General features: G+C 34.9%; 2 protein-coding genes across 4 annotated transcripts; both read left to right on the top strand.

The window, feature by feature from the left end:
• Positions 1-1,143: 1,143 nt before the first annotated feature.
• LOC127857281 (uncharacterized) lies at positions 1,144-12,019 on the top strand. Its single transcript, XM_052393694.1, has 6 exons — positions 1,144-1,250; positions 4,945-5,079; positions 5,800-5,914; positions 6,871-7,021; positions 7,459-7,617; positions 8,249-12,019. The coding sequence occupies exons 1-6, from the start codon at positions 1,144-1,146 to the stop codon at positions 8,422-8,424; spliced, it is 843 nt and encodes a 280-aa protein (XP_052249654.1). The 3' UTR covers positions 8,425-12,019.
• A 281-nt stretch (positions 12,020-12,300) lies between these two features.
• Positions 12,301-17,348, top strand: LOC127857926 (alpha-2C adrenergic receptor-like). Of its 3 annotated transcripts, none has more exons than XM_052394691.1 (2): positions 12,301-12,688; positions 14,958-17,348. In XM_052394691.1, the coding sequence occupies exon 2, from the start codon at positions 14,968-14,970 to the stop codon at positions 16,231-16,233; it is 1,266 nt and encodes a 421-aa protein (XP_052250651.1). In that variant the 5' UTR covers positions 12,301-12,688; positions 14,958-14,967; the 3' UTR covers positions 16,234-17,348. The 3 variants fall into 3 exon arrangements, with proteins under 3 accessions (XP_052250651.1, XP_052250649.1, XP_052250650.1); XM_052394689.1 differs by lacking the exon at positions 12,301-12,688 and adding an exon at positions 13,508-13,754; XM_052394690.1 differs by lacking the exon at positions 12,301-12,688 and adding an exon at positions 13,508-13,867.
• Positions 17,349-17,398: the final 50 nt, after the last annotated feature.

The raw sequence follows: 17,398 nt of genomic DNA, 5'->3' as shown, positions 1-17,398 counted from the left end.
GCTGTAGCGGGCATGTCTGGCCTTGTAACATTAAGAGGGGGAGGAGTGTAGTGATTTAAGGTCTATTCCAACAGCCTTGCTGTTGAGCTAGCTTTTCAGCGACGCGGTTAGAGTGTCTGACTACCACTCTGGAGGTCGTGGGTTCGATCCCCCATTGAAGCTCCGTATTTTTACAATATTTCCGTTCATAATAAAACATCTGAAAATAAAAAATGGCCGCTGATGAAGACCGTGAGGTCGAAAGCTTCGGCAAAAAATAATACAGCGTTTTTGTTTATATGCAACAAGGCTTATAGAGACTTTGTTTATATATATATATATATATATATATATATATATATATATATATATATATATATATATATATATATATATATATATATATATATATATATGTTTGCTATTGTTGCTAAGGATCTTTATTACAACAGCGCAAATCCAGTTCTAAATGACTAGTAATAATAATTAATTATTATGTTTCTAAAATAAGGAATGGAAGAGTACATGATCCTGGATGAGTGCAGATCAAATTTATGTCATGTATCTAACATGAGTATGAGACATTTTACAAACTTAGTTATCAAACTATTGATATTTATTTTATAAAAATGATTACCTAATAACACTCCACAATTTAAACATGCATACAATGTCATGCTACATGATTTCTTGCTAAGTCTGACAATTGCAACCAGACACATTTACCAAGTTAGAAAAAAATCATCAAGGTACATGTTAATGGCCTACAATATATACCCATTTAATGGTATTCCAGGTACAAGTCTACGTTGGAATGTTATTGCAATTTATTATTTATTTGACCATAAAAAATATACATCATATTCAGCATGTACATTGAACAGATATCCTCTTGTTCGTTTGTGTACACATTCATTATCCAAAATACGCTGTGTCCGAATTGAGTAAACATGAAATAATATCATTTTTTTATTTAAATCATAAGTGATTCGAAAACAACAATAAACGGATCGATACTTTAAACTTATCCTTAACAAAATCTTGAAGGTTTTTCACTTACTCCAAACTTTAATATTTTTACGATAATTAATACATACGTACATACTCAGCCCATTCCCGCTGGAGAAGTGAGTGGAACAGAGAGGGAAGAAAACGCGATAGAAAATGGCCGTCCGGCTGTGGAAGCTGGTAGGAATACGGATGAGGCAGAGGAACAAGTGGGAAGGGGTGAAATTTTCGCAGAGGCTGGGAATGGATCCACAGAGCCAGGAGTAGAAACAGATCAGAACACGACTCAGGACACTGCACTGCAAGAGAAAGATTCCAACAATGAAGCGCAAAGAAAGAGAAGACAATTACTTCTACAGCCTGTTAGAAAATCTGAACGGCAAAGAAAATTACCAACTAAATATGATGATTTTCATATGTTTAGTTTAGTAAACAGACCTTTTGACAATAGATTTCATGCTTTAGAAGTATTAATGTCTTCAGGAATATTAAAGAGTATGGAGTGTGAAATCGCCAGAAAGATAGTAAATGCTATCATGAAGTAAGTGTTTTATGAAATTTGTATAAATGTTTTTTAACAATTTTTATGATTTTTAGATATTTGTGAGGACACAATTCTCTCAGAGAGGAGGAGAGATTGAATAATTGTTTGAATAATTGTTTAGGTGCTGTATTAAACAGTAATCAAAAGACTTTAATTGAAACACTCCTTGTTTCCATTAAAGCATATATACAAAAAAAATAATAAAATACGGGATTCCCTCCTGTGATACGTTGTGCGCCGCCATTTTCCACGGTTGCCTGAAGTACTAAAGTATTAGTACGACGGGAACCAGAATAATCATTCTACACCTACCGCCAGCGTGCACCAAGCCATGGGAGACAACTGTAGGTTAATTATGGCAAGCGGTTCGACGCATAATCCCAAGAAACTAAGTTTCTCATGAGAACCTAGGTTTATGAAATCCCAAGAAACCAGGTTTCTCACGAGAACCTAGGTTCTCATGAGAACCTAGGTTCTCATGAGAAACTAGGTTTACGAAATCCCAAGAAACAAGGTTTCTCACGAGAACCTAGGTTCTCATGAGAAACTAGGTTTATGAAATCCCAAGAAACCAGATTTCTCATGAGAGCCTAAGTTCTCATTTGAAAACCTTAGTTTACTCTTGAGAACCTAGGCTCTCATGAGAAACTAGGTTTTTCATGAGAATCTAGGTTCTCATAGACACATAGAACTTAGGTTCTCATGAGAACCTAGGTTCTCATGGGAACCTAGGTTCTCATTCTGAGAACCTAAGTTCTCGTTTGGTATCCTAGGTTTTCACAAGAACCTAGGTTCTCATTTGAAAACCTAGGTTCTCATGAGAAACCTAGGTTCTTATGAGAAACCTAGTTTCTTGGGATTATGCGTCGAACCGCTTGCCATAAACGAGTCTGCATAGAAGATTCCTCTGAACCTAACCGTTGTCAGCGTACGTATGTGTGTACTTTATTAGGCGGAGTTATAATAGCGAATAATACGAAATTTTAAAAAAAGGCTCTTCAATACTTTGTAGTGTAACGCGTGAGTTTAGTCCAGATCTATTAAACTTTGATTAAATGGGTTATTCCGTGTTCATTCTATTTTTTAACATAGTTTAATCTGAAAGTTCAGTTGGTATTGGTCTATATTGCTCATATGCGTTTACACAATGCTAACGTATACGGACCTTAAATGAACAAAGCCATTTTGTTTATAAACTATCGCTTTGAACGATCAACCTTGTAACACTTGACAAACAAGCAGTTGTAACCATGTTGTCGTAAGGATACAAACATAAATGTTAATCGAACGCGTGATAGCTAAACTGAAATTAGTGTTCCGTGGTGCCGAACACATTCACTTAAATAATGCGCTCACACTCACTATAAATAATCGGATCTGGTTTTGTTCCGAAAATAACGCTGTAGAATGTCTTTATTAAAAACTCTGCCAATGTTTACCTTATTTGACGAATTAAAAGAAAACGTTTTATGTCCAGTGTTTTTTTTGGAGTTATTTGGAGTTTAGTGGCAAAAACAGAAATTAATTGATAAAATGGTTAGTTGTTTTCATGTTTAATTAAAAAAATATATGTTGGTTATTTTAAATGTTTCATGTAAATAAATAAATAAGTGACCACAATGTTTATTATATGCTAATTGAAGATGATTTATTTCCCTGCTCATATGTTATTGAATGTGTACTATATTAATATTACAATTATTCTATTTTAATGTTTACTATCGTTACACTAGTTCAGAGTTAACTTCGTACATATTCATTACAATATATATATGTAATAATATTACAACAGCTAAAATAAGACATATGCTGAACTAATTCAAAACCATTTATTGTTTTTATTTAATCATTTCACAAAAAATACAGTAAAAGATATACGCATAAAAAGACACAAAACGCGTAATATTCAAAATAAAGCACGTATAATGCCGATCTTTTGTCTCATCTTTAATCGGGTTTTCATTGTGTATTATGTTGTATGTATTATCCTGTATTTGATATTCTATTTGCCACTTTCTTTAACTATAAGACTAGCGTATTACAGATAACAGTCTTTGCTTATTACATTTTGGGGGTTCAATAAGTCATGTATGCGATGTTTTATTTATTGTTTATGACATACGATTGGATTGTAGATATAGAAATGTTTGTTTTAAAGCAAACTGTAATGTGTAGTTATTTTTATGTTTAATAACTTAATAATTAGTCATTTATGCGATATTTCATTTATTGTTTATGACATACGATTGAATTGTAATTTAACAAAATGTTTGTTTTAAAGCACAATGTAATGTGTAGTTATTGGCATCCTAATCAAAGAATTACTAATGTCAATATATTATTCTTTTGAATGGACGGATATGTGAATTGCAAGCTAATACTCGTGTATATTCTTAGGTTTAACCCGTTACCACTTCGATACGTATTTTCACGCATTTGTATTCCCTTAGAAAGTTATATTTAATTTAAGACCTTTTTGTTACTATATTCAAGTTTTAAAGGCTTCATTTTCAACCCTTAGTTACTGATGAGCAGCAAACAGCATACAACCTAAACAGACTGCGAGTTACTCACAGGCTGTTCTGGTTTAATGCTGGTTGCAAAAGCCATTTTCACTTTGCTTCTAATGGGAGAAGGGATAATATCATATTGTAAGTGTTGCGCGTCAAAAGCTCATATCGAAATAAACTGCTCTATTTGGCATGTATTTTAAACCACGATATCCGTGTTGCAGTCTTACAGGAAAACCTAATGCCAGATAAATCATGTATTCGTACGACGCGGCTGTGTGATACAAAAGGGTTTAAAGTAGACAGTTCCTAGCTATTTATTTTTAGATTTTTGAACTGACAAATAATTGAAAAACACAGAGTGCACGGTGGGAATGAAGTCACCAGGCTATTACAAACATTTCACCGTGGACAATAGTTATCATGTTATTAGATACAACATGGGTTTTCGTTCTGAACTCAATGCACAATCTAAAGTAAAAGTTAACAATTTTAACGGTAGAAATGGTAAGGGAGTACTGGAAGTAATCCACACAATATTTGTTGTGGGCGAGTAAGAATTTAAAAAAATATAAACATCATACACGTTTGCGTTTCTGAATTGGATGCGAATAACACATGAAGAGAATTTGAGTATCCCAATTAAATATTACTAATATTAGTTAACTCGAGAAATACGTGCACAAGCAAATCTGAGAACTCGTTTATATAATTCACACGTATCACTTTAATGTGAGCGAGCTAGATCTGATATGGCTTAAAAGGAATCCAATGGTTTTACGCTCAAGGCCGTTCAACCATTTGTTGTATATTTACCTTACACGTTTATTCTCTTCCAGTCTATTTAACTCACACGTTTATTCTCTTCCAGTCTATTTACCTTACACGTTTATTCTCTTCCAGTCTATTTACCTTACACGTTTATTCTCTTCCAGTCTATTTACCTTACACTTTTATTCTCTTCCAGTCGTTCATGAATCGACCCAACAATGCCTCTTTCTTTCTGGGTCAGAAGGGGGCGTTCAAAAAAGCAGTCAGGTAAACAAATACACAAAGAATTCACAGCAATTATATTCCTTCTGAAGTTATGTTCTCTTGATTTTAAAACGCTGGTAGTTATATTATTTGTCTTTTCAGTCAACGTTGTTTAAAAAAATCGTCGTAAAGCACAATATAAGAAAAGTTGAAATTTATACTGACTAACAGAAAAAATAGAGAGAAGTTTTAAAAAGAATAAATGCATAAAATATCGTTTTTTCTTTATTAATACATGACTTTCAAAAAAGTATATTTGTATTAAAACCAATGCCATTGGCGTTTAAGTGCGGATAGAAAACAAACAATTAACAAATTCCCGTTGGTTGTCACTACTGTGAATGATTTAAAAGTATATACCGTTATTGCTAGAAGATGAAATTTACGTCATTTATTGGCATGTCCATCAATACTATTGATTGTTAGTTTAACTAAGGCTTTATTTATAAAACCTACAAAAGCAGTGATTTAACGTCATACCTAATATGAATATGAAACTCGCTGTACGAAAACGGGGCTTAATGAATGTGCAAAAAGTGTCGTCCCAGATTAGCATGTGCACATGCATTAAACCCCGTTTTCGAAAAGCGATGCTTATATTTTAGGTCTTATATTTGGGTTAAGTGAGATAACAGCTTAATAAATAAAACATACCAAAGCACTAAATTTATATCATTCCTAATTTAAATATGATTCAAACCAATGATGTACCGCCAATTGCAGGCCGGTGACACCGGAAATGATAGAGGAGGAGGAGCCACCGAGGACGACGAAGGAGCAGGCCTCGTGTATCCACAATATGGCGCTGGCTGCGGCATTCCTGGTACCCATACTGTTGGTAAGATTGAACCTGTTTATTTTAGCTCGATTGCACCGAAAGCCTTAGGCTTATTGAAGCACCATCGAGTCCGTTTCCTGGATAGACCCAGTATTTGTGGTCATTGGGGGAGATCTAAAGAACGCTCCCACAATGGGGATCGAACCAATTACATCTCGGTCTCTAGGCGGACATCATATATACTACGCCATGTCAAGTATCTATGCGAGTAGTGTTTTTACATGACAGAAACATAAATAAATGCTCGGACGAATACGATTGTAGCGAGCGTCGAATTTACTTAGTAACGCATAATTGGTCGTTGCCGGCTCAGGTACCATTTAAAAGTACCCCACCTCCCCTGGTACTCTTGAGTATACTACAACGTACACGGGGCCATCGGGGTACGAAACATTTACTGCAAAAGTACCCCGTTGTATGGCCGAGTGCCTTTAAGAGTATTTTCCGTAACCGGGATACATTGTCGTATACTTAAAGAATACCCGGTGTACTTTTAAGTAGTTCCTAAGCCGACAGTGACCAATCAAGCGTTAGTCACACAGGACTCCCAGTTGTCAAGAACCATTTCTTATGATGGAAACATTAAAGTACGTTCGGACCAATACGATGGTAGAGCGCGCATTAGGTGATAGTAAAGTGCACTAAACAACAATGCCCCCGACTCCAATCGTGTCCAATATCCTGGTATAAAGATTATATCAGATTGAACAATTGGGCAATGGACGGCATTGAAATACAACCCAGCATACATGTCTACTTAAAATGTATAAACAGTTACAAACAGATACTTGTAATGATCTTCTAATGATGCTACTAGTATTGTTCAACGTAACCAAATGTTCATTATAAACGCAAAACAAGTTTTCTCGGCAAAAATATATATATATATATATATATTTATCCACCGATAAGCTCTTTTTTTATTGTTGTAATACCGTTTGCAATTTTGGCCACAGATAGCGGGCGCCCTTTCTTTTGGCACCACATACTGGTTCAACATCAGCCCCTTCCACGTGGGTTTGTTCGTGCGATACAATAACTGGACAACACTATCCGAATCCGTTGACCAATTCTACTCCAACGACACCATCTCCGAATTTGATCAACGTAAGCTTGGGTTTTGTCAAAAAGCATTTCTTGTCTATCTATTTAAACATTGGAGAAAAATTTGATTCACCAAAAACGCGAAACTATTCCAAAGAACTCGTACACAATGTGTACAGGTATTTAATTTTAAAATACTGTTTGGTGGATATATCTGTATTAAAATCTTTCGGTGGATATAATCTTGTTAAAATTGTATACCGGTGTACAAACGCCATTTGGCCTTGAGAAACACGTGAATGCGCGTGTAGAAGCATACACGACTATAATTAACCAGTAAATTGAAATTTGTTAACTCACCAAAACGGTATTAACTGTGTTAACGCTTGTAAGTTATCAATATGACGTCAACAGATGTATATGAAACAGGGCTCATGTAATTAAATATACTTATCACAAAAAATATTTCGAAATTTCGAAAAGAAAAAATTCAATTTCAGTAAAGAAGACCTGGACTATCGGTCGACCTCTACTGATAGCAGGTGGCAGCATGTTCGTGGTCAGCTTCATCGGACTGGCGCTCTACCCGTGTCATAGGACCATCAAACTGAGCAAGATCACCATGGCCTTCGTCGTGGCAGTCGTCCTCTTGATAGCCTGTTAGTGATCCTATATATGAGTAGTGTTCTGAGAAAACATGGCATAATGCATGTGCGTAAAGTGTCGTCCCAGATTAGCCTGTGCAGTCACACTTTCCACCTAAATTGGATTTGTGCTAAGAAGAGACTTCATTTAAACAAAAAATGCTATAAAATATATATATGTTGTCCACCACCTTGATACCCAGTTTAGAAGTCGGCTGTTTAGATTAAGATATGCGCAGTTGTCATGTAAACGTCATACTAGCATACATTTCGTTGTTAAAAAGGGTTTGTGTGCTGAAGTTTCCGGGATTTTACTAATTCCTTTCTTCAAAATGTACGTATTTTTTAGTTATGATACACTATGCCTTTGTCTCGATAGCGGCATTTTTGGAGGCACTTACGAAAAATATGTAAGGGATAAACTGCATGGCTATGAAACGGCAGAAGAGCGACAAACTTGCATATAAATGAGAGCGTACATCTTAACAATTTTTATGAAGACCATTATGGCCGATTCGTTCTTTCAGTTACTTATTTACTTAATAACTTATAATCAATTGTTGAATTTTGACGTATTGTTTAATACATAAAAGGAATTTGTTTGTCTTTCTTAAAAGTTAATATGACTTCGAAATTCTAATTTCAGTGGCCTTGTATATAGCCGGCATGGCGATGTTTATATCGTACGCAGTCAAAGGATACAACGGCGCTAAAATCCAATGGTCTTTCTACATGTCCTCCATCGCGTGCGGATGTGGTTTCCTAGCAACGCTGCTCTTCTGGTTGCACGTCATCTACCAGTACTGCTGTGACTACCGTTAGCGTCGGAAGTGTTTGTTGTATTTTTTAGAAGAAAACACCGAAACAAACATTTTTTATTTCTTCTTTGTTTAAGTTTGTTTGATCATTTCTTAACATTTGGTTCATATCAGCCGAATCATATCAAATTTTAAGGATAGTGAACATGTATTTTAATATGTTTTTACCAGTATTCAAATCTCCATGCAGACCGTTCGCTTTGAAATCAAAGTGGTACAAAAAACGTCGCAAACGTTTACGTACCTCGTTCTACTTCTTCGTCGTTTAATCTGAAACAAACATATTCGAAAATAGGGTAAGAGCTGCCCTCTCTTTTCAAAATCAACAATTTATGATTATAAAACTTACCACATTCTACACGTTTAATAACGACGTAATTCCTGGCATATAGTCTACATCCAGTATATATTATAGTATGTTAGTTTAAAGAAAATCTGAACAGCTGTATGTTAATAAGCATCACAAATCATTTACTTAAAACAATAGAACAGTGAATAGAAAAAAACGTATTTTTTCCAATATTGCAATGCGTATGTCATAAATAATATAATAATACCTTAATATAACCGGTCCTTGCAAATATCTTAAAAACTATAGTTTTGAAAGTTTATGTCGTTTAAGTCTGACACACATATGGCATTGACGTATGTGAATTATTTACGCCAGTTATGCATGGCCCATAACAAGAGACATTAAACCAAAACAAAAAGTTCAATTTCGTAACAGCATAAACATTTTGATAAATCAATCATTAGCGATTTAAATGATGCATATGTATGTAAATAAAAATAATGTTATTTATTTATTCAGGTTATTCATGTATTTGTAGTAAATGTTAATGTAAATAAATGTTAAGTATTATTGTGTAGCACATGAGTTTCTTTGCGAAAATTAATTAAAATCCCTGAACAAGTATCAGGCCAGAGCGACCTGATAATCCTTTGTGCCATACGGAGGGAACACCAGAACGACCTAACTATCCTAAATGATAGACAAACGGTAGACCTGGACGTCCTTACTATCCTTAGTGGTAGAAAAACGGAAGACCTAAATAAAATTGGCGCTTTCAGATCTGCAGTTTGTCTATCACTTAGGATAGTAATGTCGTTCAGGTTTTTCGTTTGTCTGTAACTAAGAATAGTAAGGTCTTTCAGGTCTACCGTTTGTCTATCACTAAGGATAGTATGGTAGTTCAGGTCTTCTGTTTGTCTATCACGAAGGATAGTATAAGGTCGTTCGGGTCTGCCGTTTATCTTTCACTAAGGATAGTAAGGTTGTTCAGGTCTACCCTAAGTCTGGTACTAAGGATAGTAAAGTCGTTTAGGTCTTCCAGTTGTCCATCACCAAGGATAGTAAGGTCTCACAATTCTACCGTTTGTCTATCACTTAGGATAGTTACTAGTATATATTTGGTTATTTTGGTGTTTCGTTGTACTTGATATGGGTTGAGTGACTTCCCTTGTTTTGAATACATTCATTGAAGTTGTTTAATAAACGTTTTGCCGAAGATTATTTTGTCTTTCAATCCTAAGGTTCCTACTAACTACTGGCGAAGACCTTACTATCCTTAGTGGTAGACAAACGGAAGGCCTGACCGACTTAACTATCCTTAGCGATAGAAAAACAGAAGACTTGACTGACCGACCGGACAACCTTTAGTGGGGTATAGTACCAGAAAGGCCGTTTACCAAAAAGGCCTTCCCAAAAAGGCCGCACCAAAAAGGCCGCATATGTGAACCAAAAAGGCCTCGTGGTATACCAGAAAGGCAATACAATATTTAATTTTATCATTGAATAGTAATGCTGAATATAATTATCATATCTATTAAATAGTCATTACTTTTTTCATAACTCTACTTAAAAGCCGTTAATTTTATATTCAAAGTCGGCAAAATTATCGCCAATTATCGCATACAGTATGAATTGTTCGTTAGTCACAATAATTTTTCCTTGAGAAATAGATGTTTCATTTTTTAATTAAAAGCCCTTAATTCTGTAATCAAAGTCGGCATAATTATCGCCATTTAGCACGAAGGAATCATCTTTTTAAGGAAATTATATTTTTCTATGAACTTTCTGTTTGCATCTAAAAGAAAATTAATTATATAAGAAGACGAAAAACGTTTTATCCAAATCCGATTTAACACATATCTACAATATGTTAGGTCAAAATGACCCATGAGCATTGTTATAATTGTATAACATAGACAATGTCGTCAAAAAGTAACATACACAATATATAGTGTACAACGTTATTCTTAATTACTATGTACAACAATAAAATGAATAAAATAAAATCAACGCATATGGATTAGTGACTGCTTAAAGACATATATTTAATTAAGCACATAGCATATTATTATGTATTGTTAATTTCCTCTTTAACTATTTGTGCAATGTTTAAAATATAAGAAGTTGAAAGAATGTGCATGTACAAAAAAACTCGCTAATCAGACCGGGTATTCAAGTGTCATGGGTCATTCACAGTTTGCGGCATCTGTTTTGATAACGGATTAGTAGAAAGCCCACATGTGGAGTAAATTGACACTTATTGGCACCTATTGATGATTACTTGCGCATTTAAAAATAGTTTCTTAACTTTAAACGATATAAAACTAGCTACATTCAATTCCGAAGACTTAAACCGAAAGAAATAAAAATGCTTTATTCTATGTAATATTATTAAAAATTATCACTGATTGCCAATATTATTACGCATTTCATAAGCATTTAAAATAAATTTAGCTAAGGTTATAATGTCTATTTTATTAGCCGACTGCATTAGAATGTAATATTTATTTAACGTTTGTCACCTTTGAAAATATGGTTTTAAATGTTCCTTTCTAATTTCTCTATAAAGAGGACAAACAAGTTAAAAGTGATACTCGTTTTCTATAGCCTGTCCATTGAAAAACATACATTTTCTATTTTCACGTAGTATCTTATTATAACGACTACTTTCGATCTCTTATTAATGTGACGATAAGCGAAATCGTGTTAGTGATTTTTTTGTATTTCTTATTTGTTATAAAATGAAGAAATGTTTCTAACTCAAATGTGTTTTAAATCTACAATAGCTCATGAGTCTAGGGGAATTATTTATCTCACTATACCAGCTTTGCTTGAAGTTATCTAATTAACGTTGTTTAAATGTATTGTTGATGAATGTTTGATCTGTTTGATTTATGATAGTTGTTTGATCCGCCCATATATTGCTTAACCCAAGCTTGTCAAAAGTGTTTTTCTATGTGTGATGCACAATTTCGATGGTTATATGTGCAGTTTTGTTGTGCAACATTGAATATCACAGAATATATTGCGTATTATTAATAGCGGGTATCGTCAATACACAGGCATAACACAGACAGCATACAGGGAGGCGATGCGTCTCGGTGAAGTCACGTATGTGTGTCGTCCATGCAGAGAGGCAGAGGCCGTCGACAATTTTGATTTAATAAAAAAAAGAATTCACATGTTTAACAATATTATTATGTAATTATGTTGTATTGTGTCAGTGTGACAGTGCAAGTATATCGTCTGTAAATGTTTGCTTGTAACCGTATATTTTGTTATATAAATTGTGTGACTCTGCTTGTACATTGACAGTATATATCGTTAATGTATATTTAAACATAAACAACAAATAAAGAAAATGATAAACATCATACCTGTTTTATGGCTTATTCCATATTCATGTATACATGTGTATTTGTTTGTAAACACAATTTGAAACATAAAATAACAATAATTGGTTTAAGGCCTTTTTGGTTCATTTTTTGGCTTTTTTGGTACGCTCTGGAGCCTTTTTGGTAAGGCCTTTTTGTTATTCGGCCTTTTTGGTATGTGGCCTTTTTGGTATTCGGCCTTTCTGGACCTAAACCTTTAGTGGAAGATGTGCATGACCTTACAAACATTTATGTCAGACTTAGGGAAGATCTGAACGAGTTGACAATCCTTAATGCCAGACGTATGAAAATCTGAGCGACCTCACAATTACTGCGCCTAACAAATACTGCGAAATGTGTCTGACAGTTGGACAAATCTGACAACAAATGGCATTGTTTAATATACATTTGGGCATGGTCATTCACAAAATCGGACAAAAAAATTGAAAGTGCACAAGTAACATGCATCAATATCTGAAAGATTGACTTAACTTTTTACAAGATTCTAGTCTAGTCAGGTGCTTTTGGTGGGCCTTTCTGTTGTTCCGTGATGTCTCCTCTACACACCGCCCATCTCAGCTTCTGAAAACATATGAGTTCTGGTAAATCGGGGCTTAATGCATGTGCTTAAAGCGTCCTGCCAGATTAGCCCGTGCAGTCCGCACAGGCTATTCAGGGACGACACTTTCCACCTTAACTGGATTTTTGGTAAGAAGACTTTCTCTTAAAATGAAAAATGCCATAAAATCTTTAAGTGTTGTCCCTGGTTAGCCTGTGCGGACTGCGCACATGCATTTAGCCCTGTTTTTCTCCGAGCAAGGCTCATATAAGATTTTGAAATACCATATGTAGAGCGCGCTTACGATTAGAAGACATATTAGAAATAGCAATTCAATAGTCATAAGTACATTTCATGTTTAAATACATAATACACATACAAGATTTCTTTTCTTGAAAGAAATTCAATATACATGTTATGTTGTTATTAAAATGTGTAAAATTTGAAAGTGTTGTCCCTGATTAGCCTGCACATGAATTAAGCCCTGTTTCCTCCGAGCGAAGCTCATATATAATTGTGAAATACCATATATAGAGCGCGCTTACGATAGAACAAACATGCCAGAAATAGCAATACAATCTTCATAAGTACATTTCATGTTTATATAAATAATATACACATGATTCTTTTTTTTTGAAAGAAATTTAAAATACATGTGATGTCGTTATAAAATGAGCACAAGTACAATGCACTTAGGTGATTTTTTTAACAACAAAATTACCAAGTAAATACGCGTATTTATTTATACAAATATTTTGCTCATCCAGCTCTTATCCATTTAATACATGTTTACTTCTGAACGACAATTGCTATCCTGTTTCCAAAGTGGTGTGGAGTGGCTTAAACAATATACCAATTCATGCGCATTTTGTAACATTGTGCAAACCAGTTTATTAAGGTATGGCTTTACCGGCCTTAACTCGAAATATTAAATGACAACATTGTCATATTGATTAATGATGCAAAAAAATAACCGATTATTCACTGTGGTATATAAATAAGAAAGTAATTATCCGAATTACTCATTCGAAGAAACTAGTCATTGCACGTGATTGAATCTATACTAGGAATTCAGATGGAATAACGGAGTGATGTTGTACTATTTAACGGTAAGTTGTGAATATACACTTACAATTGAAAAGTTTAATCAAATATTCTATTGGAAAGTTAACTTACAATTGTGGACATGATTATCGGTTAAGAAAACAGCTCCTACCTCGAGGTAATTAACAATAAATTTAAGAACATATATTGATTAAAAACTCTCATGTTTAGATCGATTCATTTATTGTAACGGGTCTTTTAAAGTTAGTATGCACGACTTTTATATGCGTTAAATTGTAATATATTGATAAAAATATGTTACAAAAATACAAAATAGGTAAGAAAAATTATTAATCGAAGACGAACTTTTTAAAATGCAGCAAAGACAAATTGGCGCCCCGAGCCGATTGTGACGAAGATATTTCGTACATATTTTCCTACAATAACCGAAGCATTTGTCTTTTTATTAGGATCGGAGTTAGTGTTCGAGTGTCGTATGAATAGATATCGTTGCAGGAAATTAAAATGATCCGTAAAACAAAATTGTGTCTTTGTGTCGTATGAACGAATCTGCACTTAACTTAAATTAGATTCGTACATGCATGCTGGCGAATTCGACTGTTCAGACATTTTCGATTTCGGAATTGAATATCTGGCTTATTTCGCATTTTTCGACACATGATCTTCTTAAATTTTATTCTAATTTATATTGAAATATATGTTTAATAAGTTTTTTTAACACATTTTATATAAATTCATAAATATTTGACAACATCGTGCATACCCACTTTAAAGGGCCTTGTTCACCATTTTAAGCCTTGTTTGAAGTTTTTATTTTTTTTATTTTTCCTAAATGTGTACATGTAAACAGCGGAATAATAGAGCGCAAATATAATGACAAGAAAAGGAATTAAGAAAAGAAAACAAAAGGCCCAGCCTGGACTCGAACTTTGAATAAAACGGTTATCGTCTTAGCCAAACGGTTATCAAGCCTGTTCATTTAAATAGGAATGTTATGCTTCATGTACTCGATCTATGTGTTGAAACAAAAATATAAAGAAATCAACAGAAACACACACAATTATATGTTTTATAATTTCATATGATGATTACTCCTAAACGTATATTGTGCATGAGTCCACGTCATATGTATTATTTCTCTCCCTGAAATGTGTTGTAAAATTTGAATCTGTGTCATAAGTTTGTAAAAATGCCATTTCGACAATCTGTTTACAAGTCCTTTCTTTATTTCATTGGATTTGTTTCAGTCAGTCGACAATGAACGCCTCCAATGGTGTAATGAACGTGACGTCATCGATTCTGCTTTACATTACTTCCGGACCAAGCATCGACCAGCTTAACGATGATGAGTTCGTGATTCTGGTTCCGTCATTCATACTCATCGTCGCAGTGGTTCTGATTGGACTGCCGGGAAACATTCTGACCATATGGGTCTACAAGACCAAGATGCGGAGGACGGCGTCCCGAATATTTATATTGGCCCTGGCCATTTGCGACTTAATAAACTGCGTCATCACCATGCCGGTAGAGATCAGCATAATCGCGCGCTACTGGTCCTATGACTACCCACTGCTGTGTACAATCGGTCGAACTCTGACTTATGTTTTTAATGGGACATCTGCTTTGCTCCTTTGTGGAATCGCATTCGATCGCTTCCGGAAGATCTGCCGACCATTGAAGCCCGTATTCACGCCGAGGACAACCAAATTCATTTGCTGTGTGTCGTTTGCGTTAGTGATGGGTTTCTACGTTCCGGGTTACATCATTTATGGAACGAACACTGTTAATATTTCTACTGCGAGAAAACATGTCGTAATTGTCGGAAAGCGGTGTCAGCTACGCGACGAGTACAAGAACTCAAAACTGGTCCCCATAATTTTGGGCGTCTGGTTCTTAGGCACTGTTGCAGTTCTCTTTGCGCTGGTCATCATATACTCGTTAATTGGTCGAGCGGTTTTTAATCGACTAAGACTGGAGGAAAAACGACGCAGCTCGGTCCCAAGCGCCATGACACAGAAGCCGAAACTGCGCAGAGTTGTTGCAGACGATTCCTCAAAGACGAGTTGTTCATTTGATGACGGAGAGATCAAGGAGAAATCAAAGCGACAACATCAATCGGCGGTGTTAAAATCGATGTCCGTGCCTGTGCAAAAAGAAATCAGTCGGACTTTAAAAGAAAGGTTCCGTCTTTCGGCTCCCAACTCTTACACCATTGATAAAGTCAAAAAGGAAAACATGTCTCGAAGAATTCGCGCGGGAAGAACCACTGTCATGCTCTTTTCAGTTACGGTCGCTTACATCATTAGCTTTTTACCATTTGTAATAATTGTAATTCTGCGAACATCTATTCCAGACTTGGAGAATCGTTTATCAATGATTGAGCAGAGCATTTGGCAATTTTGCATTCGGTCGTATGTCATTAATTGTGCAATTAATCCTATTTTGTACGGATTCTTCAACAAAGATTTTCGAGAGAAGACGAAACAGTTGATTAGCTGGTGTTTACTAAAACGATGTGCATAAGGCCTTTTCCAAGTTAATGAATTTCCCAAAAAGGGATACCCTTGAACCTGAATTACAAATATTATCTGTGCTTTTTTAGCTTTATACATTAATGATGAAGTTAATATTTGACGCAAACAATTTAAAAAAATCGAAATCATTGTCAAATGCGGGCTTTTGTCACTTTTTCTTAAACAAACTTCTACGAGATTTTCTACATTGTGATGTTGGGATGGTATAAACGCAGTACTAGAAGGAAAATTAATGTATTTAAGTGTTTGATTTTTTTATTTGAGTTTAATGATTCTTCTTCTTATGATAGGCTGATGTGGTATATTTTGTATTTCAATCGTGATGTTTTGGTAAAAGCTGAATTGTTAAATACCCTTAGCTATATGAACGCCGTCTTGATAATCGGCGTACACTCCTACGGAATACCGTAAAGGCCATCGTGGTTACACATTAAAATCCAGAGGGCGACAATGCGGTAGTACGAAAGCGACAATGCGTCAGTACGATGGCGACATGCGACAACGCCGTAGTACGATGGCGACAATGCGATAATACGATGGCGACAATGCGACAACGCGATAGTACGATGGCGACAATGCGATAGTCATATCGTACTGTCGCCATCGTATCATCGCATTGTCGACATTGTTCTTTCGCGTTATCGTAGTGTCGTCATCGTATTATCGCATTGTCGCCATCGTACTATCACACTGTCGCAATCGTATTGTCGGATGATGATGAATGATGATGATGATGATAATGATGATGATGATGATGATGATTATGATGATGATGATGATGATGATGATGATGATGATGATGATGATGATGATTATGATGATTATGATGATCATGATGATGAATACCCTTAAGGAGGACAAACATTCGGTAGAAATATACTTTCTGTAATAGAGGTAAACAACACACACATGCGAAGATGAACAAAACAAAGTTTGTTAAATTCATGTTTTGTTAATATCAATAATTTAAAAATGTCAACAAATGCAAGTGTATTAACTATGACCGATATCCCGTTTGATTCGAAATTTCAAATACATGGAACACGCACTGTTGATCAATAGGCTTGCAATAAACTGCAAAAACTCATGTATTTGCGAATGATATTTATTTTGTGTCGAATAATATTTTAACACCTCATAACATGCAAATATTG

The sequence above is a fragment of the Dreissena polymorpha genome, chromosome 14 (genome assembly GCF_020536995.1).
Source record: "Dreissena polymorpha isolate Duluth1 chromosome 14, UMN_Dpol_1.0, whole genome shotgun sequence".
Taxonomy (NCBI): domain Eukaryota; kingdom Metazoa; phylum Mollusca; class Bivalvia; order Myida; family Dreissenidae; genus Dreissena; species Dreissena polymorpha.
This window is presented reverse-complemented; position numbering and strand designations above follow the sequence as displayed.